Source organism: Malurus melanocephalus, unplaced genomic scaffold (genome assembly GCF_030028575.1).
Source record: "Malurus melanocephalus ecotype Western Australia unplaced genomic scaffold, MMel_1.1 scaffold_1198, whole genome shotgun sequence".
Classification (NCBI taxonomy): domain Eukaryota; kingdom Metazoa; phylum Chordata; class Aves; order Passeriformes; family Maluridae; genus Malurus; species Malurus melanocephalus.
Window position 1 is genome coordinate 33,623 of NW_026624430.1, and position 22,803 is coordinate 56,425.

Below are 22,803 nucleotides of genomic sequence, written 5' to 3' on the forward strand. Positions count from 1 at the left end.
TTTTTTTTGCAATGCTGCTGCCTGCGAGGTGCGTGGCGAGACAGGAATGAGTCGCTGTTTAAACACAGAACGAGGTTTCGGTTCTGCTGCTGTCAGCGGGTGATGAGTGAATTCGAAGGGCTCGTTCTGCAGGAGAGAAGCTGCCCTTTCCTGTGCGAGGGGGATGTTGTGTGAAAATATCAGTGTGTGAGGCTGGGGGGATCCCAAAGAAGGTGTATCTGGTGCTAAAAGCCTCTTCTCCATGATTACTGAGCTCTGCATGGTCAATTGTGATGCTGAGATGTATAACTGAAGYTGGACATCAGGAGGAAGATCTTCACGGAAAGGGTGGTGAGGCGTTGGAATGGGCTGCACAGGGTTTAAGGAAAGCCTGAATGTGGCACTTAYTGCCATGGTCCAGTTGACAGAGTGGTGTTTGGTCATAGGTTGGAATCAACGATTCCAAGAGTTCTTTTCCAGCCTGATTCTGTGAAGGTGTTACTGCACTGCCAGTAATCCCAGGGGTTCTCCCAGTCCAAGTTCTGCAGGCTCATATGGCTGTGTGCTGCTTAGATCTGTTAGATCTTAATTCTTAGATTCACATAGAAATGGAAAGCAGGTAAAAAAAATGGGTAGATTTTGATGAACGAGAGCTTAATCAACTTAAATACCACACCAGAGAAAAATACTAATAGTTGTGGCCGTCTGCACAAAGCACATAACTCTTCATCTATTTTTTTGTTCAAGCAGAAGATGGATTCCTGTACAAAAGCAGACACAGACAGTACAGTTTGGGCATGTTTGAGACACACAGTTGAAAACACACATTTTTGGCCCCTGCAAATGGAAGCAGTYTTCATTTAAAACTCAGGATTTTTGAGACCTTGGCAAGCTTGTACATTTTGCAGTGCCTCACAATAAAAACGTGAGAAATAGAGTTGAAGATTATTATTATTCTTTTCAGTACTCATGAAAGTCTTCTGACAAAACAGTATTTTATCRTTGAGAAGGTTCTTTCCTACAAGGGAGGGGCAGAATCTGAGGAAAAGGGATGTAGAAGTAAAACTGCAAAAGCATTCCAGGACAGCTTAGAATGCAGGGTATCACCGTATTATATCATCACCTTGATCCAGGATCCTTTTGAGTCTAAACCAAACCTGTGTATTAAATGCTGAAAGATTAGGAAATGAGATTATTCAAGTCAAAATGCATGTTCAGAGTAGACTTCTGCCGGTTTCCCTTAGCTTTTGACTCTCAAGAACTCTGCCAGCAGACGCTGGAAAAACTTTGGCCTTCTGTTAGACTTTGGCATGCTGTAGTCTGGCTCTTGCACACTAGGTACCTGTTCACATTTACCATAAATAATRACTAAAAACCTAACCTGCAGTTAGACTGTTGGAGTAACTTCTGGAAGATTTCTTTCGTTCTCTTTCCCCCACCCCCTTAAGACTTTTTGTCTTATGGGATTTTGCCTGCTAGCTGAAGCTCTGAGGCAAACTTGCCAGATCTGGGGCTGCATCATCGTTCTGCACATCTGGAAGTGGTTTATGTGCTCTCATTCCTCCAGTGCAGCGTCTGGGCTCTGCGCTATTCCTCAGCAGCAGAGGAAGAAAAGAAAACCAGCACAACTCCAAAGTAAACTTTGAAGAGTTCGAAARAGGAATTGAATCGTAAAACTGTTACTGTGCCCTGTAAGGCCCTTGTGCGGGTGACTTCAAAGGAGGATGGTGGTCAAGGAGGCTTTGGCAAGAGTGCTTACAGCTGGGGGCTATCTAGGATCCGAGTAAATAGCTCCRCAGCGCTTCAGGAGAGAGGAGTCCCGAATACTGTGCTGCTTTGAAGAGGTAAAAAGACTAATTAAGCAGGAAATATCTGAGCAGTAATGTCACTGGTTTWGAGCTTTCCCTTCTGCAGCCCCTCGTTTTGTTACAGGATTTGGCAACTGGGTTAGAGACTGCCAGGTTCTAGGAAATAATGTCTACTGTCAGAAAAAAAATCGAGTAAATGTGGGAGGACAAGTACACCTCTTTTTCCTTAAAAATCTGTGTGTAATCAATTGGTGTTTGAGAGGTTCAGGAATGCTGTAGTTCTAGAACTTAGAGTCGTGTGAGAGTCTCTCTTGGGATTATAAATATTAAAACATGGTTGAGTTTATGTGGATTTAATAATTTCTGAAGATGGCATGAAGCTGTGGCTGTGCAGCTTTCATCTTGCAGTGATCAGGACTGTTTGTGGCTATTGTTACAAATGCTAAATCAAGGATAGTGGGCAGCTCTGTGGAAATCWGTGGAAGATTGCAATTAGCTGAAGTGGGGTTAGAAAATTACTCAGTGTAGTGGGTTCTGTTATCTGCTTACCTAAATAAGTAAAGTTTTTAAGTGCAAAAGAAGACAAGATTTGTGTGTAATGCGTGAGAGAAGGACTTTCTCAGCTGTGGTTTTTTCCAACAGATAAGCTTGATTTCCTCTGTGCAAATTAATGCCACATGAAGAGAATGGTTTGCTGGAATGTAGATAAGTAGTGCAGATGTGAAAGAACTTCCAGAATACTCCTTTCTCGCTGCAATTCAGTCATCTGTTGGGACTTAAATACTTGTGAATATAAGTGGTTTGTAAACAAACTGCATCTTAGATTTTTTTTTTTAATTATATTTTTGTTGTCATTTAACTCGTTGGTCAAAGTAGAGACTAATTTAGGATGCTGCCAGAACATGAGCACTAACCAATGAGAGGTGGTCAGGCTTGTGACTCAGGTTTCAAGAATTCTTGCTGTCCTGTCTTCTCAAGGGGCTGGAATAAACTTCATTTTTATGCATGCACAGAACCCATCTCGTATCTTTATCTGCACTGTAATGTGTCCATATCTGTATGTGTGGAAACAGGAAAAATTRTTTTCTTTCCTTTATCCCTACATAGTATAAAGGTTGCATCCCATAGYTGGGTTTTTCTCTCCCCTCCGACTGCTGGTGCTGTTTTTTACTGCTGATTGTTGTTTTGGTTTTGTGGTTTGTGTTTTCTTTTATAAACAGTAATTTTGGGTCCAGAATTTGAACGAATGTTGTATTTCTCATAATCCTGTACTTTAGATATTATGTTCTGTCTTCTCAGACATTAAGCCATGGCTGCTCTCAGGCCTGGACTAGAAACACAATTTTAGGGAAGACTCCTTCTTTCAGCATCACAAAAAATGTGCATCAATACAAGCCACCTTGCACACACTGGAAAGATATGTCTGTAAGAAACTATTTGCACTATTGCTCTGAAATTTTTTAAAAGTCAAGAAGACACTGCCCTGATATAAAATTCCCATATGTTTCGSAATGCATACCCTAGTAAGAGACTAGTGTTTTTGATAGTTATTATGTGTGAGGTGAAATCAGAGATAAATGTATTTCTAAAWTGCATTGGTGGGTGTTTCTGTACTTCTTTGCACAGTATTTTAAAATGTACTAAAGGTCACCTACTGGCAAGGATTTATGAAAATGTTTTCTACAACCTGTTAGTTGCTTAAATTAAAATATGAAGTATCTCTAGCCCAAAATATTAGTTATTTGTTAAAAAAAGGTATTTACAKAGATAAGGTGCAGTTTTATCATTTCAGCAGTAAAATTTGATAACTCATAACCTAATCCTTTATGTAACYTAACTAGAATTCACTTCTGCCATTAATTATATTTCTCTTATTTTTCCTTTTCTTTTTTAATATTTTTTTTATTTTATTTTACCACAGATCACAGTTCTCATCCAACAGGACACATGGCTCTTTTAAAGAAAAGTAAGAGAGATTAAAAACATTTGAAAGATGTATATTTTAAAAGAGGACAGAAATGTCAAATCCAATTTCTCATACAACTGTTGTCACAGTTGTGTGCAAATTCATATTTCTCATGTTGCTAAATTATACTTAAGTTTAAGTATGCAAAGAAGTCTTTTCTTGTTAATTATGTCAGAGAAGTACAACCATAATTTACATTAATTTAAAATTACTCCCTGCTTTATTGAATGAGACTGGARATTCTGAAACTTCCCACCAATACTTCAAGTAACTGCTGTTTTCATTGAATCATACCCAGAGCACTGAAGCTGAATTTTACAGAGCTCTGCACATTAATGCTCTTCATACTCAAAATTGAGGTGTGTCCCCAAGAAGTTTGGGGTTCTCATCAGCTGTGAGGGTCAGTGACTGAAAATGGACTTTTGCCTTATGTGCCCAAAATTTCTCAGATGTCAAAGGGCTTTTTCCATAGCTGGTTTAAATTAATGCAGGTTTGGTGACATATTTTTACCACTTTCAATCTAGTCTCATGCCCAGCTTTGGCCAGTTGGCCATTTGTGTTAAAACAGATCAAAACTCTGTTCCCTTTGATCCTTTGAACACCTTAAAAACGTTATATGATGGTGCAAAAGTAACAAAGTAATCTGAAACAAAGGGCACCTATCATCAAAGTAACTGTTGATGAGGACAATGTATTCCTTYTCTGGTTTGTGTTGAATGACTTAGACTTGTTCAAAACAGTCCTCTAGGAACTACAAATCAGAGTACACAGCCAGGTCTTTACCCTGTTTTGATTTTACTAATTAAAATTACCTTGTCAGAATAGGTATTTTTGAATACTTTGAAACATTCCTGCAGTAGCATGCAGGGTTTGTTTTTCTAGCATTTTTAGAGTTTTTCTCAAATACACCTTGAAGAGCTGAACATTGAAATAGATTAAAAAATTYTCCTGTGTTTGAAGTTTTATCAGGGAAGCATGACAGAATGAAAGGGCTGTGTAAAAATAATTAACTCATTAAGTGAGTGTAAACAGACAACAGACTAGCCAGGAAAATAAWTGTTCCAAGCTACTGGTAAAATTCTGAAACATATAATTTTGCTAGTATAAATAACCCATATATAGTGGGAGTTATGATTTTACAAGCAAGTTAATAATGAAAATCAGATAGTTGGGGATKACTTTAATAGGGGAGAGTTACTGTTATGTTTCTAACGTAAAATTTTTAGYTTGATCAAATAACATGAGAAAAACAACAGATACAGGTTATCAAATTCTTCTGTCATCTATACTGGTTGCAAATTGGACTTTTTAAAAATCAGATACCTGGGAATTGCCTGTTATAYAGTGATTGTTAACACATTCTCTTTCTTGTTTCAGTCAACCAGATCTTACTGTTACTTCTTGTCTTAACCGTGTGTGCTATTCTGTATAACAAAGTTCACCAAGTGCCATTGGCATTAAAAAATGAAGCAGGTGAGTGACTTGCACTTCTGTTTCATTTMTGTTCCTATTTTATATTCATAAAGTCTTAACTTCAACAGCACTTTTCACCTTACTGAATCCTTTTAGTCCTGCAGTAGATGAACTRCCTGCACTGTTGCATACGGTGTGGGATATAAATTTTTTTGCTTCTGAATTACTTTAATAAAACTATGGGAGATTGATAGTAATGACTAAGAGTTGTAATTCTGTGTAAGTTTTTGTCCAGATGTCGCTGATGTAGATGGATGCTGGAGTATATTTTTACTTGAGCTTAACAAGTAAGTCAAGTGGTAATAAACTTTGATCACAACCTGCCTCCTTGGGAATGTCCTTGGCCTGCTTATTCATTTCAGGTAGACCATCAAATCTGCAAATTTACAGCAGAAGTTTTTGCTGGAATTTTTGTGGTGATGGAAACCTGCTATGGTTAATGAGGTTGGACTAGTATTACATGTTTACACAAATAGCTTATTCACTGTTCYCAAGGTAAATAAATTTTGTCTTGATATAAATAATTCATTTTCAGTATATTTTTGTTGGGGTTGTTATGACTATAATCATTATGTTTTAACCAGTATAAATGCATCCATTTAAGTTCTGTAAGTTAATCAGTGCTAATCAGGGATAAAAATCTTCTTTAGCAGAAATGTGACCTGATTCAGTATAGTTTAGGGTTTTTTCCCTTATATCATTARCAACTTCCTGCTGGTACAAATTTTTGCACTACTCCTTTCAAGCCAGCTTGCCAAAGAAGTGGAGCTCATGCAATAGCACTGTCTCTTTGACTTGCCCCTTTCCTTTGATAATTTTGGAACCTGTTGTCCGATTTTTACTAAATGTAACTGAGAAGTAGAAGTCTGAAAGGAATCCAGACCCCTTCAGATTTTATATGAATAAGCAGGTTCATGAAGGACAGGCTGAACTGTGCCCCTGCTAWGTAGAAGATGCTGAGAATTCTTCTATTTATTCTTTTTGGAGGCATCCAACAGTCCAGTCAGCTTGCAGGTTGGATTCTGGATTAGCAGCAGCTCAAAGTGCATGCCTTGCCAGRTGGGGATGTGTATAGGATGTGGTAAGGAAAAAATGCAGTGATAGTGAAATGATTCCACTGCTTATGGAAGTACTTTTTAATTCTTCCTGTGACCCAGATCTGATGTAGAATGGGTTTGTTTCTTGTAGGTGATTTGGAGAGTCCTGAGGAAACAGAAGAAGAAATCCCAGTGGTGATCTGYGCTGCTGCAGGCAGAATGGGGGCAGCTGTGGCAGCAATCAGCAGCATCTACAGCAACACAGAGGCCAATGTTTTGTTCTACATCGTGGGGCTGAAGACAACCATCCCACACATTCGGTACACACCAGCTTTGCTTTGCTTTGGGCTGCTGTTAGAGCCACCTTGTTGTTCCCCCAGCACAGCCCTAAGACTTTGGATAATTTTTCAGGGCAATGTGCTGTTGGTAGGAACCCCCAGGATTCTGTGACTTATGGAAAAAGGAGCATTTTGTTCCCCAAAAGGCACTGACTTGTGCAAAGGGGTGTGACATAGCCAAGCCATAGCATAATTGTGCTTCTCACCTTTTTGTAGATAGGCTGCAGAGAAGTCCTTGGTAAGGTAAGGATTCACTGCCCACTTGCTACAATCTCACTTTGTGGCACTGCACTTACCTCATCTGCTGCTGTGGCTTCACAGCAGAAAAACTTGCTGTTTAAAGCTAATTGCAGCTAAGATGATGTATTAAAATTATAAAAAGAGGCCCAAAAATATTGCAATGACTTTCTWTTCTTTCCATTTTGCCTCATTTCTTGATTTCTTTTTTCATTTCCTTTCATGAAATGAAAATTCTTCATTTCCAATCTTCACTGARTGAAAGGAAATGAAAWCTCAAGATCTCAATGAATACCATCTCATTTAGTTTTGATTCTTTTCACAGCACTTCATTTAATTCCATTCCATTTCATTGTTTTCACTTCATTTCAGRATTTTCTTTTTCTCAATTTCATTTAATTATATTTTMTTTTCCCTTCTACCCATTTGGCTTCAATCCTTCATTTCTCATTTGAGAATGAGGAATTTTCTCATTTGAGAATGAGAAATTTCTCTCAAATGAGGAATTTTCATTTTGTGAAAGGAGGAATATAATTTCTTGAAGTTTCATCTCATTTCAATGCATTTAATTTCRTTCCATTCCCTTTCATTTATTTCACTTCATTTCATAATTTTCTTTCACTTAATTTCATAATTTTCTCCCCCCCATTTCATTATATATCATATCCTTCCTTTTCATTTCACTTCATTCCTTGATTTCTCATTTCATTTCCTTTCATGAAATCAAGAATTTCTCATTCTTTCATGAATTCTCATTTCATGAAAGGAAATGATATCCTGAGATTTCAATGAATGTAAGTTCATGAAGTTTTGCTTCATTATGTTTCGGTGTTAAAATTTGTAAATATTGTCTTAAACAGGACCAAGTTGTGAATGTGAAAACTAAAACATTTCTTAGCACTTCTCACTTCTGGCTACTTYACTTCAGTAGCCTTTGTACCCACCCAATTTGTGTCAGGAGAGCAAATAAACAGCAGTGATAAGAAATCTGAGAAAAATATGAAAAAAAAAATAGTTTAGTCTAAAATATAAARAAAACAWAATTAGGAGATGATGTAGTAGTCAYCTGGAAGAACAYAAAACTGTGAAAGGGAGAAAACTAAACTCAGCTTTAAAAACACTGTAGATAGGATAAGAAATAATGATCTTTGCAGCAAGAAAACTCAAAAGAGCATAGCTTATTGGAAGTAATGGTGAAAGATGAGTTGTTTGGGCTACATATGGAGTGTCTGGTTTTGGCAGTGATGTGGGGTGTTTGTTTTGTTGGAGTTTTTGTGGGGATTTTTAAAATTTTATTTTAAGAACAAGTTGACAAAGGTCTGTGTGCAATAGATATAAGTGATTCYGTGTTGGGGTAGAATAGATCACGTGAGCTTTCAAGGTCTCTTATTATTCCCCTAAGTGTCTGAGAATTTTATATTGGAAGGACTTGCCATGAACTTGATATTTATTTTATTGCTTCTTTACTTTTTATCACAGAAAATGGATYGAAAATTCTAAACTGAGAGAAATAAAATTTAGGGTTGTGGAATTCAATCCCATGGTCCTAAAAGGAAAAATCAGACAAGATGCATCACGTCCTGAGCTGCTGCAGCCTGTGAGTCAATGAAAGCCACAGAACAAATTGTTGGGTTTTTTAATGCTTTTTATGGGCTTTAAAATGTCCTAGATCTGTCCCATTTCATGGAGGGGGATGTGTGTATAGGTGTCTTCCAATGCAAGAACCAATGGCCATGAGATGAAATTTGTCAGTGTGACAGCATTAAAAAGAGATGTTGCAACCTTTTCCTGCAATGAGTACTACATCTCTAGAATTCCTTGCTGAAATGTCTTGTGAATGTAAAAATATACAAGGGTTCAGTTAGGATAGAAAATCCCTTCAGGTGAAAATAGCTGAAAGTTAGGAGTATACTTGGAACAACTGTTCTGGATGCTTACTCTATTTTTACTTTTCACTGAGTATCTGGTTAGGACCACTCTGAAGACAGGTGCTGGGTAAAATGGTCAGAATCCTTATGGTTGTTCTTACAGTCTCAGTCTGCTTTCTCTCTGCTCTGTTCTTYGCTGCTGTTGTAGAAATTGTAACCCCATGTCTCTGCCACCAGTCAGATCATTCCTTTAGAGTGGATTGATGATACTATAAAATTTTGAAGTTTTTAGTWTGATGTCTCCATCTGTGGATATATTCAGAATGCAGCTGGACATGGTCCCTGTCAGCCTGCTTGGGTGGACCCTGCTGCAGAAGGGAGGTGAAACAAGGTGACCTCAAAAGGCCCCTTCCAACCTAAAGGATTCTGTGAGGAAGCAACAGTTTTGGGCTGCATAGTGAATAAATAAAGATAAACAATAATGGCAATGATAATAATAATGATGGATTTGAGATTCCATTGAGAAAGCTGTGGGGGAGGAAGCAAATGAGCACTGATTAGAGCTCAAGAAAGAGAGRATTTCAAACTGACTTTACAGAGACAGAAGTCTGAGACTACTGCATTGATCAGCTTTACCATTTAGCATCCTTACCTTTTCTTTCTGTTTAATAGCTGAACTTTGTTCGATTTTATCTTCCATTGCTTATCCAGAAACATGAGAAAGTAATATATTTGGATGATGATGTCATTGTTCAAGGTAAGGTGTTGTCTAAAAAGCAGTTTCTAATAGAATTAAAATCCAAKTTATTGCAGCTTTTACAGCCATTTGGAAAAATGAGCTACAATAGAAACTGAGGCAGCTGCTACGAGTGTTGAACTTAAGGGAAACTGCAAATAATCTGGTTYTTWAAATGAAAGTTTGGGGAAGAATTATCTGCATATGTTCTGAATAATTGTGATCAAAATGATATGTGGTTTTTGTTTTAATTGATTCTGGTCATTTGCTGAAAGATACCATGCATTTCACTCAGATGCCACAATGTTTATTAAGTGTGTGACATGCATTTCCTGCTAGCATTGGAATTCCCACAAACGCTACCAATTCCTTATCCAGAACTGTTGTTCTTGAGAGAAATTTACTCAAATCAGAGGATTAAAATTTCAAACACTTAAAATAGTTTTGAGCATCTTCAACTCAGATTCTAAAACAATTTTCAGAATCATGATCAAAGCTTTCAGAGTTCCTAGTCAAGTGGGAGCAGTTAGACATTCAAATCCTCAAAAGTATCTTCTCTTTTTTTCTTATCATCAAAGTAATCTCTTTAGAAGACCATTTTTTTTTTAAAGATGAATTTCTTGTGAGTTTTCTCTGTTTTGTTTCCCAGTTGTTTTTTTTTCTCTGTAGAGCTGTTGTCTTTATATTTGTTTTGTCATATTTTCTTGTTATGTTAAAGCACTTTTTAATCATTTACTTTCCCCCCATCCCCACCCCCAGTGGGATGGGGGAAGAGGAAAGGAAAAACAAAAGCAAGAAAACTTGAGGGTCACAATAATACAAACAAAGATAGACCCAGGTATAGGACTCAAATTCAAAAGTTATCCCATACTACAAAATTCAGTGTCTGGGCTATCCCTGAAAACTGATGTGTGTTTACAAATAACATAAGAGAACTGATGTTAATTTWTCAGCTCTGTAGCAGTGTTGTCTTAATGTTTGTGACCTTTCTGTAATCAGGTGACATCCAGGAACTCTACGACACTAAGTTAGCTCCTGGACATGCAGCAGCTTTTTCAGATGATTGTGATCTGCCTTCTACACATGAAATGATTAGAAGTGTAGGGATGCAGGTAAGATGCCATTCTGGAATTCYAGTAATGAATCTGTTTGCCTGTAAGTGTGAGATGATTTTATATGTTTCCCCCAAAGTGAGAGTTTTATATAYATAWAGGTACATACTTTGATGGCTTTGTRATAGTTGTACAAGTAATTAAGGACTTTTTGTAGTAACTCTGTAATGCTRTGCAGAGTCCTTTCCTGTAATAATTTGAATCTCTCTTGTTTTTTGCATTCTACTAAATTATATTTGGTATTTCACTATCAGTAGATCATGAGCATTTATAGAACATTTGATGGAGACAGAGTGTATGATATTTGTATTAGTCACATTGGGGATGACATCTAGGAAAACAAATTTAAAGGCTATTTCCTAAACTGAGCTCCCCAGAATTGTCAGTGCATCCCTCTAACATTACAGCTGTAAAATTGTGATGCTGCATCATTTAGTGTGGGCTACCAAAAGGGAAAAGCCTTMTCAAACTTCCATTGTACAATACTGTGGAAAAAGTCATTTAAATCTGGAAGTGTCCTCCCTAACAGCCTTGTCATATGGAAATCAGCACAGGTAACCCCATCTAGAAACTCATCTTTGGGAGAGCATGTTTAGCTTCCCACTCAGGGAYAGTGAGATGTATTTACATGTATCTTTACAGAGATTCATGGGGATGGATATACTGTTTTTTTTTCTTAGAACACATACATGGGATTCCTGGACTACAGAAAGCAAGCCATTAGAGATCTTGGCATTAGCCCAAGCACCTGCTCCTTTAATCCTGGAGTCATTGTTGCTAACATGACTGAATGGAAACATCAGAGGATTACCAAGCAGTTGGAAAAGTGGATGCAAAGAAATGTAGAGTATGTATAGAAACCTAGCTTTGCTTCTAATACTTGGTTAAAGGTTTTACTTTCTGTTCAAAAGCTCTTACAGATTTTTTTCTAACTCCAAGCAATGTTTCTTTTGAGATCTTGTCAAGTGAAGAAACTCATGTTCCATTATTTCCATCTGTTTAAATCTCACCAAATCTGTACCAGGAAATGGCCACCTGGAATTTTAGTYTTGCATTTAATCACAAACCACACTTGATCCTGAGGGACACTAAGAACACATTTTGGGTGACCAGCTTAGGCTGGGATGAAGCCACTGAATAATCTTCCCTTCCTGAGGCTGGCTTAAAGAAAGAGGAATGTTTCTTTATTGGCSTGGGGACTTTCCTGCTGTGGAGTCAGCCAAGCTGTAATTGGACACCATTTTTTWAAAATACCAATAGAAAACACTCCTTTTTCTTTAGTTGAGTGAAATTTGACATGCAGTATCCTTTTGTTATTGACCAAGTTGTGACACAGTGAAACRATCACCRTTTTTAAAATTAGTTCCGTTAACCCATATTTGAAAATTTGGCATTTWTTTTCTTTCTCTGCAAAGGATTAAATTTAAATTTAGTAAGATACAATTGATATGGAATAGTTTGTGCTRTTTGCTGTGTCCATTAATGGTGAGTTTTAGAAATGAACAGAGGAGGAACATGAATGAGAAGTGTGTGAAGGAATGAGAAGCCAAATTTCTTTCTCTTACTCTGATTATGTAACATCCTGACAAACTATTCCTGTGTTCTTTAGGAGATTTTAAGAGTAAAGCCTCCATTAGTATTACTGAAAATTTTACCTATAAGGTTGGGTTTAGGCCTTAATAGTACATTCATCCTCCTTTTAGCTGGATTTTGAAATRGTAGTGGAAAAAACTGCCTAGYAATTGAAACCCAGTTTTGAGGGAAGGCTATGATTTTTTTTTTGTTCCGTAGTTTCTCAGCATCTCTTGCCACTCCCCAAGTTTCTTCCCCTTTGGACCAGGTGGGTGGCACAGTGTCCCATAGGTGGGGTTGCTTCACCCATTTGCCAACTGGTSAGCAAAGCCACACTGTGGCCACAGATCTGGCTGCCTCCTCTCAGTGCCTCCTCTTAACCATGGTTAGGCTTAAAGTAATCTTGGATTTATCACAAAATTGATAGGGAACCAATAGTCATTGGATATTAATTTATACAAACTGGGCTTTGACAAAATCCAGCTGGAGGTTAATTTATGGGTGTAGAAGCTGGGGGAAGGAAAATGTACATTTTCTTAAGAAACCAGGCTAAATTATGTTTGATTGCTTTAACAGCTTTTTTCCTACAGTTAACTTCGTCATCCTTGAGAACTACAGTCTCTGTAGAAGAAATTGGTTTCATGTTTGATCTGACTCCCTTTTTACTGGGTTGCAACAATTTACTCCATGGGAATTGGAGTTGCAAATATAATCAATTAACAGCACAAGGAAGGACTATGCTGAAAACTGATCCGTTAAAAATTATTTTGAATTYTGCCACACACTGATTTTTAACCTTCTGTCTCTTGTATAAAGATTCCTTGAGGTTTTGAACATACTCTTTTTTTGCAGGGAAAACCTCTACAGCAGCACCCTTGGGGGAGGTGTGGCAACCTCTCCAATGCTGATTGTATTTCATGGAAAACATTCCTCTATWAATCCCATGTGGCACATAAGGCATCTTGGTAAGTCTAATTTCTCACTGTAAATTGAAACTAAAGTGAGTTTGTGAGATTCCAGTGCAGGACATTGTGACTTTACCTCATGCATTACTTACATGGAAAGAATATATGAAATACATGAATATAGTGAGAGAGTGAAAAAAATCAGTCTTTTTCTAGGTGCAGTGGAAGAAAATGAGAGGCCTGGCAGTGTTTGCTGTCAGCATTCTGAAGGATGTAATTACCTTTCACMTGGGAGTGGTGAATTATCCTAGGAAAAACAGAATGGCTTAGCAGATATGGTAAAATGAACAGATTTTGKTTTGTTTTTAATCCCAGCTACGCAAAGATGTTAAAGTGTTGAAAGAGGAAATTCTGAGGAGGAAACKTGTTGAGATTTTTTGCTGATGCAGTGTAGGAGACATCAAGTTGGAAAAAGCTACTCTGTCATATGACTAATTGTAAATTAACATGGAACCATACTCATCAGACTTCTGAGAAAAAGTCACCTGAATTTACCTCACTCTATAGTGTCTTCCACTATTAAAAACTGCATTTTTCAATTTTTTTTTTTTTGCAGGTTGGAGTCCTGATGCCCGTTACTCAGAGCAATTTCTTCAAGAAGCTAAATTACTTCACTGGAATGGGAGATACAAACCTTGGGACTATCCCAGTGTGCACACTGATCTCTGGGAAAATTGGTTTATTCCTGACCCTTCAGGGAAATTCAAATTAACTCGTCCTGATAGCTGATACTGAAATCACTTAAATACAACAAAACGTAGTGTATGGGTTGCATTTAATAGTGTGAGATGCAACATGTTGTATGATTAATTGATTTTAGAAAATGAAGTATTTGTTAATTATATTAATAACTGACCATCAGTTTTGTGTGCTTATAGCAGGAGAGGGAGGCTGGAGTACAAGGTTCAGATTATCCTGATTTTCATGTAAGGTGAGGAAACGAGTTTACTTGACAATGGAATATTTTTATTTAACACTTACAGAGGTGAAATTCAGTGCCAGACAGCATGTTTTAATTTAAGGTCCTTATAAGTAAGATTCCAATGTCTTCTGGTAGAAAAATCTTCACAGGAGATACCAGCAATATTATGTACAAAAAGTGTTTAGTTATCTAGCCCACATCAAACAGCCTGAAATGAAAACTTTGGGCACTTGTTACTCAGTTCTGTGGTGTGGTGACTCTCTTTTGTGSCATTTCTGTGTATGACACATCCTGTAGTGTACTTAGCAAGATGAAAAAGCACATTCCAATATACTGCAGTACAATTCCTGATTTTATTGTGAAACATTGATAGATTTAAGACAGATTAAAAAAAAAAGAGCACCGGTTTTGAGGGAGGACATACATAATTGCTGTATTTAGTGGAATGGTCATTGTACACTTAACTGTRTTTTATACCCAGATAACCAAGTGGGTGTCTCCATTCAGGAAGAGACCTTTCCCTTCAATCAAACAGGATAGCCTTTCAGGAGTTACATCCTACTGTGCTACATACTCAGCAGTGCTAATTTCATGCTTCCAATTTTGTTGAAAATAAAGTGAATTGTAACAAATCCCTGATGCAAGATACTTTGAGCACCTGCAGGAAAATATCCATGTAAACAGCAATATATGATACAGTACACTTTTAAATAACAGACAAGACAAGTCCTATACCTTTCTGACAATATGTGGAACAGCTTTATGCTGCAGCTAATAAACAATCAGAATCATAATGCACACTCTTTTRAGATTCTCAGAATTAAGCCACGTAATTTGGGAAGAAACTGTAAACATCATGCCTACTGTGCAACAGGTTGACAGTGTGTGATCTCAGTAAGAGCTGTTACAGCAGGATCAGAACCTGCCCTTACTGTCACACACAACTGACAACTGTCACTGGCTGAAGAGAGGATAAATCACACTGGTACAGGAATCTCTGACCAGCAKGGAGTGTGGAGATACTGTTTGTATCTGTTTTCAAGTATGTGAAGCACCMAGTGTCATAAGATCATCAAAACTTAAGTGTTTTGATCAGCTTATTGCTTTTACTTCATCTTTTCCTCACATGATAAAAGAGGGAAAGAAGGTGAGAGTTAGCACCAGGATGGAATCTGATTTCATTCTCAGTCACTAATATTGGCCAAAAATGTGTATCGTTTAGGCAAGTTCTCAGAAGAGAGTTTCAGTTTCTACAGACAACTTCTCATTCATGGAATACCTGCCCCTATATTCAACTCTGGTTTTTACTTTAAAGAGGAATAAAGGGAACACCCTTGTGACATGAATTCTCCTCCCCAAGAGTTGTGACTTGAGATGATGTGTTCAATCCCTTCATCCCAAATATGGTCCACTCACTGAACAGACAGAGCTCTCTTGTCTCACCCAGAAGACAGCACTCACAGCTGCAGAACAAAACTTTCTCTAATTTTTAAAACGATAAAAGGCAGACTTAAAAAGCACCATTTCCTTAACTGTGCATGATTAAAAACAGAGCTTCACATAAGATAAGGGTACACTTTCCATTTTGCCCTCTGGATAGAAAAGTATTATGAGATATCCAARGGCATCAGTAAAAAACTATACTGCTGCTGTTACTACCACATTACCATTTATGGAATAAAATTAACACCCCAAAGAAATTTTCACAAATGAGAAAGCAATTTGTCAAAAACTGCAAGAGATGGCATACATTAAATATAAAACTCATATACAAAAAAGGGCTAACTTTTTTTTAAAAAGTTTGGACAGTTCCTTAAAATTATCTAGTTCATCGATTTCAGCCTACCACACACTTACTTTGGACTATAATAAAATAACTAGGGGAGATAAAATCCTATTCAAATGCTTCAGTTGGAGAACCGAGGTACCAATCTTGATGACTGCATTAAAACTGCAGCACGTGTGCATAGCCAAGAAGGAACAGATCCTACACGCTGCTTCCCTCCTCTTCCYGTGTCACAGCAGCACTGAACTCTGGAATCTGCTCTGCAAAGGACTGTGGCATCCATTGGCCATTAGCAACTTCACCCAAGGACGACCCTTCGCAGTACTGGGGATTGCTCCCTGCTGAACAAACAGAAATCACATCATTTTTAGAAGCAGTTGACACCACGGGGTCTTTGTTCCCCAGCAATGGCTGCAGACTGAATGGCCCGAGCCCTTTACCAGTTCCATTTGAAGAGAAGCTGCACTGCTCACTGTCATACGGTGCACGGTCACAATAAGCTCCTCCATACGCTGCTTCATAGCCTGGGTCATACTTCTCCTCTTTGACAGCCATCTTTTTAGCATCCTCTGCAGAAACAGAACACCTCAAGCATGAATGTTTAGAACAAAAATTATCAAAGAGTAATTTTATCATAAAACACTTGAAAAACAGCTACAAATTCTACAAGATAATCCCTGCTCYCCTTAGATAATTTAGGCTGTACTAGAGACAGTAGAACCTGTAACACTACATCACACAGTTTAGAGAAGATGACACATATCCCCTGCTCCCATTAAATTCTTTATTTCTTTCTGCTTGGGAAACTGCTAGTTGCATTGTACACTACATTGCAATTTAATGAAGAGTTMACAAAATAACCACAATACCTTGTGCAAGCTGCAGGTCAAATGTGTACTGCACCTCCTGCACCTCTGTGTTGGGTGCAATGCCCTTCAGYTGATCCCTTAAATCTTTCAGCTTTATGTAATAATGCACTTTATCTTGTGCCCGAGGAAACTGAGCACATCTGGCACTGGACGATGGCATAACRTAGCAGAGCTTGAGACAAAGAGCAAGAAAAGCAGCATTACTGATTCCTGAGCTGTGAGTTCATMCTTAGTGCATTCAGAACAACTTAGCAGTTCAGCTCATTGTTTTAACCATTTGTACAAACTTCAACTAATGCCACAGGTGGTTACGGAAGGGGCTAAAAGGGGTCTTTCATTTTTCTTGGCAGTCATCTGTCCTGCCCTGAAGAGAGGGACTGATTACAGCTAATACAAATGAGCATGATCTTCACCATTTATTTATGTGCTGCATAATATTATTTATCTCTGCCAACAGCCCTGACTAAAGATACCAAGTCAGTTCAGGGAAACCAAGCTGTACTCAAATCTTTTATTACCATGCAGTATTTATGAACAAGTACCAGTAAAGGGGATTATTTATCTCTCTTACAAATACATCTACTGCACAAATCCTTGAAAACTACTTAAAGAGAAAGCACTTTATCCAATGGTTCTTCAGCTCTAATGGCAACATTTCCCCCTTTAGAGAARGGCAGCTGAAGCTTGTGGCAGTACTAATTGAGGACAGAAACAAAAACAATGCAAACTTTTGAACTGACAAGGTAATGAAGCTTTAGAATAAGCTACCTTGGCAAGTAACATAATTGCCTTTGCTTCAACCTGTTTATAAGAASATGTTAAACAAACCAATTTCTAATGATACATAGCTGGTCTCTTGAGATGTTTTCCAGCAATAGATGTCTATGACTAATGCACTCCTCATCAAATTGTTTTATCTTAAGCATCCAATTTAACTCCAAACTGCAGATCAGCTTAAGAAGAYCCAGTCTGATGGAAAAGCTTGGCCATGCCTAGATCCAGGAACACGAAGGGTCACGTGCAATGGCACAAGGATGGACCTGCTGTTCTTTCCCCCCARCTGTGGCACTGCATGGTCATGGTCAGGATCAAAATTCAATAATACAAACACCCAGGGAATTGGACACAGGGGATGAGATGAAAGTTATCGTAAAAGCATGCATGTGTTATTTGTGGTTTACACAGTCCTTAGGGAATGCACCAACCTATTAACCAGAACACAGCATTTCCCAAATAGTCTGCAAGTCAGAAGAAGCTGCATTAAAGACGTGTGTGAAAATTRCACTATTCCCCTTTCTCAATTTAAGTAAATGCCTTTCACACCTCTTGTACTTTGGTCAAACTAGTGTTATCCTAACTGTGTGCAGGTACTGAGATTTCACTAGTTTTTAAATATTCCAAATGGAGTGCCCTGGTTTTGCTTCTCAGTCTCAATACTTACAGTTTCTGTATCTGGCACTTTGTGTGGCTGCAGCCCAAATTCCATGTTCTTAACTCTAATTCCAAAAACTTCTCTACTAAAAAGTTCATAAATACCTAAAATGAAAAGATAGGGTAAGTCAAAAAAAGAAAAGCTACAGAGGGGAAAAAATTCATTTMCAAGTAAAAGTTCTCACATTTTCCATTGAAAACTGCTATACGAGGTTTATACTTTTGTAGCTTCTGCATCAGAATTCGCCCACCTTCCCGAATCTCTTTGCTAAAAGACAAAGTACTCAAAATTATAATCAGAACTATTAATTCATTAACAAGCCTGACATTCTCCCTTGTTGCCCTACTTGGAGAGGTCTTTGCTTCCAGGTGTTGTCCTTTCAACCATGTTTGTAAATCCAATCCCATATTTATGTGGCAAGGTGTGGTCATCCATATGGTTCAGTTGTTCCTTACTTAGGCCAGACATGAACAGACACTTCCCTGTGAAATAGGAAGACAGATAGGCATTTGCCTTTTTCCAAGGAAAAGAAAACAACTAAAAAACTCACTCGACTATTGAGAGTACTAGAATGYTAAAGGAAGAATCTATTTTAACAAAGTATCAGTTAATTTGAAAAGACTACTGCCCTATCCAGGAAAGTTTAAAATAGCCAGTATTACTTAACCTCCTCCAAGAGGATAGAAAAACCCTAGTGAACAGGAATTCCTAATCATGATCCTGGAAACCAGCCTTTTATTCTAAAAATTCACTACAGAGCTTTGTACATTGTGAGTCACTTCAGCAACAATCAGCACGGATTTTGGAGGAAAGAATGTGGCAAATACAATGTGTCAGCTTTCTTTTACAATCTTGCCATTGCTTCTCCTTGCACTGGGCCTCTCTGACAGAACCCCCTGRCATTTTTCATTCCTATTTAGCACTTAAAAATACCTCTCTGATTAAAAATAACCCACCAAACCAAAACCCAGGAGAAAAACAAAAAATAAACTAATATAATTAAAATGCCAAAAGTTCTAATGAAGTTCTGCAAATGCTTAAAGAAGAAAGGAAAATAAAAACGTACAAAAATGGTTTCCAGGTCCTGGGTAATGATGTCCCTTGTAAGCTGCCATCAGGCCAGGGTTTATGCCAATCTACAAAGATACCAGTCCATTTTAACAATGACAACATTACTTGCTAGTCAAGAAATTAATCAAGTTACASTAAGGATGCTTATTCAATTCTAAGTTACCATTAATAAACAAAACTGTGTTAATAGCACCTTCCATTTTTATTTAAAAAAACCTGACAGTTTTACAGCAATGACTCATTTAGGTGTGCAATATCTAAAAAGCAGCTCTGAGTACACCACAGAGCTTCCAGGAAATAAAGCACTGAGTTATGGTCTCTCATGACCCTGTATTAAAAATGAGCCTTAGATTTCTCAGAAATTTGGACTAAGTTACTATGGCTTTAACTGAAAAGCAGCTCCACACACAGGAAATAGTTTATATACTTTATCTTGCAAGATCTTGCCATATAAGCAAAATAGATAAGTAAGCAGAAAGAATGTAAATCATAACAAGTAAATACAAGACTTTTCTACTCAACCTTTTAACTCTGAATTACTCACTATTACAATGTCCAGATCAAAGGTCAAAATATCAGGCAAAGTCTTGGTTAGAAGTTCAGCTTCAGTTACACCATTAAAACGGTCCACTTTTCTTTTGACTTTAAAAGTATCTGTGATCTTTTCTTGTTTGCCTTTTGACTTGGCTGGTTTTTCTTTTTTAGCAGCAGRCTTTTTAGGTTGCTTTGGCTCAGTTGCTTTGGCTTTTCTTTTCCTTCCTCCTTTTTTAACTTCTGAAACACATGACAAATATTCTTTTTGTACATTTCTAATGACAACAAACCTGAAGTTTCCTCATCTTCTGGCTCTTATAAGTCTAGAGATTCAAGCAGCACAGGCACTGGGCATGACATGATCATCCTGAGATTGCCCTCCATCTCTGTCTCTCTGTTCATTAATAATGTTGAGCCGTAGAAAACTGTCACTTTCCAGCAGTTTGTTTAAAAAAGCCACACTAAACCATATAATTCTTAGCATATGTAACCAGTTACTTACCTGTGATTACTACAACAAACTAAGCAACCATTTAGACACAAATATTTCAAATRAACAGTATTATACTGTTTAACACTCATATAGTATTACACTTCTCATGCAGAAAGCTTAAAAAAAAGTATTTTGAAGTCAGAAATTAAAAAAATGCCACCTTCTCTAACATAATATTAAAACCCATGACATCAGCTAAAATGATGCATTTGCTTGTTGAAATAAATTCTGCTTTACTTGGAACAAGATAATTGTGTGACACTGAACAATGTGCAAACATGAGTTTACTTTTTGTCTTTTTGTCTGTTAAAACATGTTTCTTGAAGAATACAGTTAATCAATATTTCTGCAGAGAGCATCAAGAACAGGCAATCCAATAGGTCCAAGAAAGTAGATGAAGATCAATATTTTTTTCCCAATCAATCCCTCACAGTTCAGCTCACCAGCACAGCCTAGTCAGGCTACCTTTTGGAGGCTCCTGAGCAATGTTTGGYTCTGGAATGCCCTCAGGAGTCGGCTGCTCCGTGGTCATTTCCATGTTGGGCACTGCAGTCATCATCTGATGGAACGGAAACGAGTAAAATGCTGGAGCTTGCTGAAGGTATGCGTAGTATCTTAGAGAGGGAGAAGAAGAGACATCATTTATCTCCAATCTAGAAACCTTCTGACRTACCAAACAGAATGTAAACATCAAACTTCATCAAGGCTGGCATGTACTGCACTTATATTTTCTGATGACTCCGTAACAAGGCAGTAATTATGAAAACCATCGAAGCAGTCAGGCTGCTTAGCTGATATCAGTTAACCCCAGCATTAACAGTACAGTTCTCTTGTGATTTCTAAAGCGTGGAATTAAATAAGCATTTGAGTAGGAAAGAGTAGAGCTTTTACTCATTTCCAAAGCAAACCATCAAACAGACCAACAACTGACAACGAATGTTGAGCTAAAGTTTTCTGGACTTCCACAAGTTTCCCAAATTTTAGATTTTCTTTATGTTGTGTCAGTTGCTCARTCTGGTAAGATACAGAATAGATGAATCATTCTGGGCTGTAAAGCATTAAGAACACACAGAGCATGTGTTACTATGCAGATATTAAACAGCTTTAACAAAGTGTGCAGCAGATGCTGTCCATTTATCACACACTGSATCTCAACACAAATATTGCACGTATTCTACTTGGAAGTGTTCACACACACAAAGATCCATTATCTTTCTATGCATAAAGACATTTTTCAATAGACAACTCTCTCCCTCCACACATTTATTAGTCATATACAGCCCTCACACCCATTTCTGCTTTATGCTGTCACCTCTCTTCTGCCTACACAGCCACCTTCTCATCCATGGATTCTACTGCCATACAAATACATAGAAAGGACTCGGTGAACAGTAGATTGAGGGAGCTGGGGGTTTTTACCCTGGAGAAAAGGAAGCTCACAAGTGACCTTWTCACTCTCTACAATSCCYTGAAAGGAGGCTGAAGTGACTGGAYAAGGGGAAATGACCTCCTGTTGTGCCATGGGAGGTTTAGATTGGATATTGGGACAATTTTTTTTCTGGRAAGGCTTGTTAACCATTGGAATAGGCTGTCCAGGGAACTGAGTCACCACCTGGTAGGCATTTAAAAGCCACTGTAGATGTGTAAATTTACGGACAGGGTTTAGTGGTGGGTTAATGGTTGGATTCTATGATCTTATAGGTCTTTATCCAACCTAAATGATTCTGATTTTAAAAGTCTCAGAAGAAGGGACCATTCCCTATTGACACACTGGGTTTTTAAAAAATCCACTGTAAATCAGACTYATGCCAGAAGAGCCCACAGACTTGTGATCAAGCCACTGATTTTAACCCAAACATCTATCCTGAAATAAAGAGAATAAATATGAACAGAGRTCTACCAGATTCCCAGGGAAGTCGCCTAACAAAGCTATGGGAGATTTTCAGAGTACAGGGAATACCTTAAACTGTCTGCTGGAAGAGTTCCATTTTATATCAAATACTTGTGTGGTTAGTGAACCAAACAAAACACATTTACAGATTTGTATTGAGAAACTGAGACATGCAGAATCCAGCTCATGATGTAACAAAAGCTTAATCATACAGACCAGAAGAACAGAGCGAGTAAGAAAAATGGGAAAGCATCTAACCAAAGACCAGATTCTTCTATTAATACAGGACTTGTTATTTTTTTTGTGTATATAAATCCTCCTTCTGGTGAAGGGAATACAGTTCCCTTTAAACAGATAAAAAAATGGCACCGTACCACAAACAAGTCCTCTAACTGCTTGCCAATGAGATGAAAGTGAAGTTTTACCCCTACCTCTAAGTTTCCCGTATATTTTAGGTCAGGTTTCTTGCGTGGGTTCAGAAAACACTTTTTAAAAATTACTAATGTATATATATTATAGAACATTTAAATAAGTATTTTTAGTATCACGAGCAAAAGGTATCGATTTGTTCCTCCCCACCCCCCCTTCAGTTTATGTTAAAAACCAAGGAAAGAAAACGAAAAAAAGGCAGAGAAAGAGATAGTTCACCGGAACAAAAACAGGCATTAAAAATTTTTCAAATCCTCCTCGGGACAGAAACACAATCACCCCCC

At 37.7% G+C, this 22,803-nt stretch overlaps 2 protein-coding genes across 3 annotated transcripts; one reads left to right on the forward strand and one right to left on the reverse strand.

Annotated features, from left to right (window-relative positions):
• The first annotated feature begins 1,031 nt into the window (after positions 1 to 1,031).
• On the forward strand, positions 1,032 to 13,984 carry GLT8D2 (glycosyltransferase 8 domain containing 2). The gene is made up of 10 exons (XM_057387374.1): positions 1,032 to 1,823; positions 3,709 to 3,753; positions 5,132 to 5,227; positions 6,416 to 6,584; positions 8,319 to 8,436; positions 9,380 to 9,464; positions 10,443 to 10,555; positions 11,236 to 11,402; positions 12,980 to 13,092; positions 13,649 to 13,984. Exons 2-10 carry the CDS (start codon positions 3,735 to 3,737, stop codon positions 13,819 to 13,821), a joined length of 1,053 nt encoding a protein of 350 aa, XP_057243357.1. The 5' UTR covers positions 1,032 to 1,823; positions 3,709 to 3,734; the 3' UTR covers positions 13,822 to 13,984.
• Positions 13,985 to 14,032: 48 nt separating this feature from the next.
• On the reverse strand, positions 14,033 to 22,239 carry TDG (thymine DNA glycosylase). Of its 2 annotated transcripts, none has more exons than XM_057387372.1 (9): positions 20,665 to 22,239; positions 19,717 to 19,946; positions 19,168 to 19,237; positions 18,448 to 18,583; positions 18,286 to 18,368; positions 18,111 to 18,205; positions 16,670 to 16,841; positions 16,241 to 16,369; positions 14,033 to 16,141 (listed from the first exon to the last, which is right to left on the reverse strand). In XM_057387372.1, exons 1-9 carry the CDS (start codon positions 20,888 to 20,890, stop codon positions 16,002 to 16,004), a joined length of 1,281 nt encoding a protein of 426 aa, XP_057243355.1. In that variant the 5' UTR covers positions 20,891 to 22,239; the 3' UTR covers positions 14,033 to 16,001. The 2 variants fall into 2 exon arrangements, with proteins under 2 accessions (XP_057243355.1, XP_057243356.1); XM_057387373.1 differs by having other exon boundaries at positions 14,034 to 16,138; positions 20,665 to 22,237.
• Positions 22,240 to 22,803: the final 564 nt, after the last annotated feature.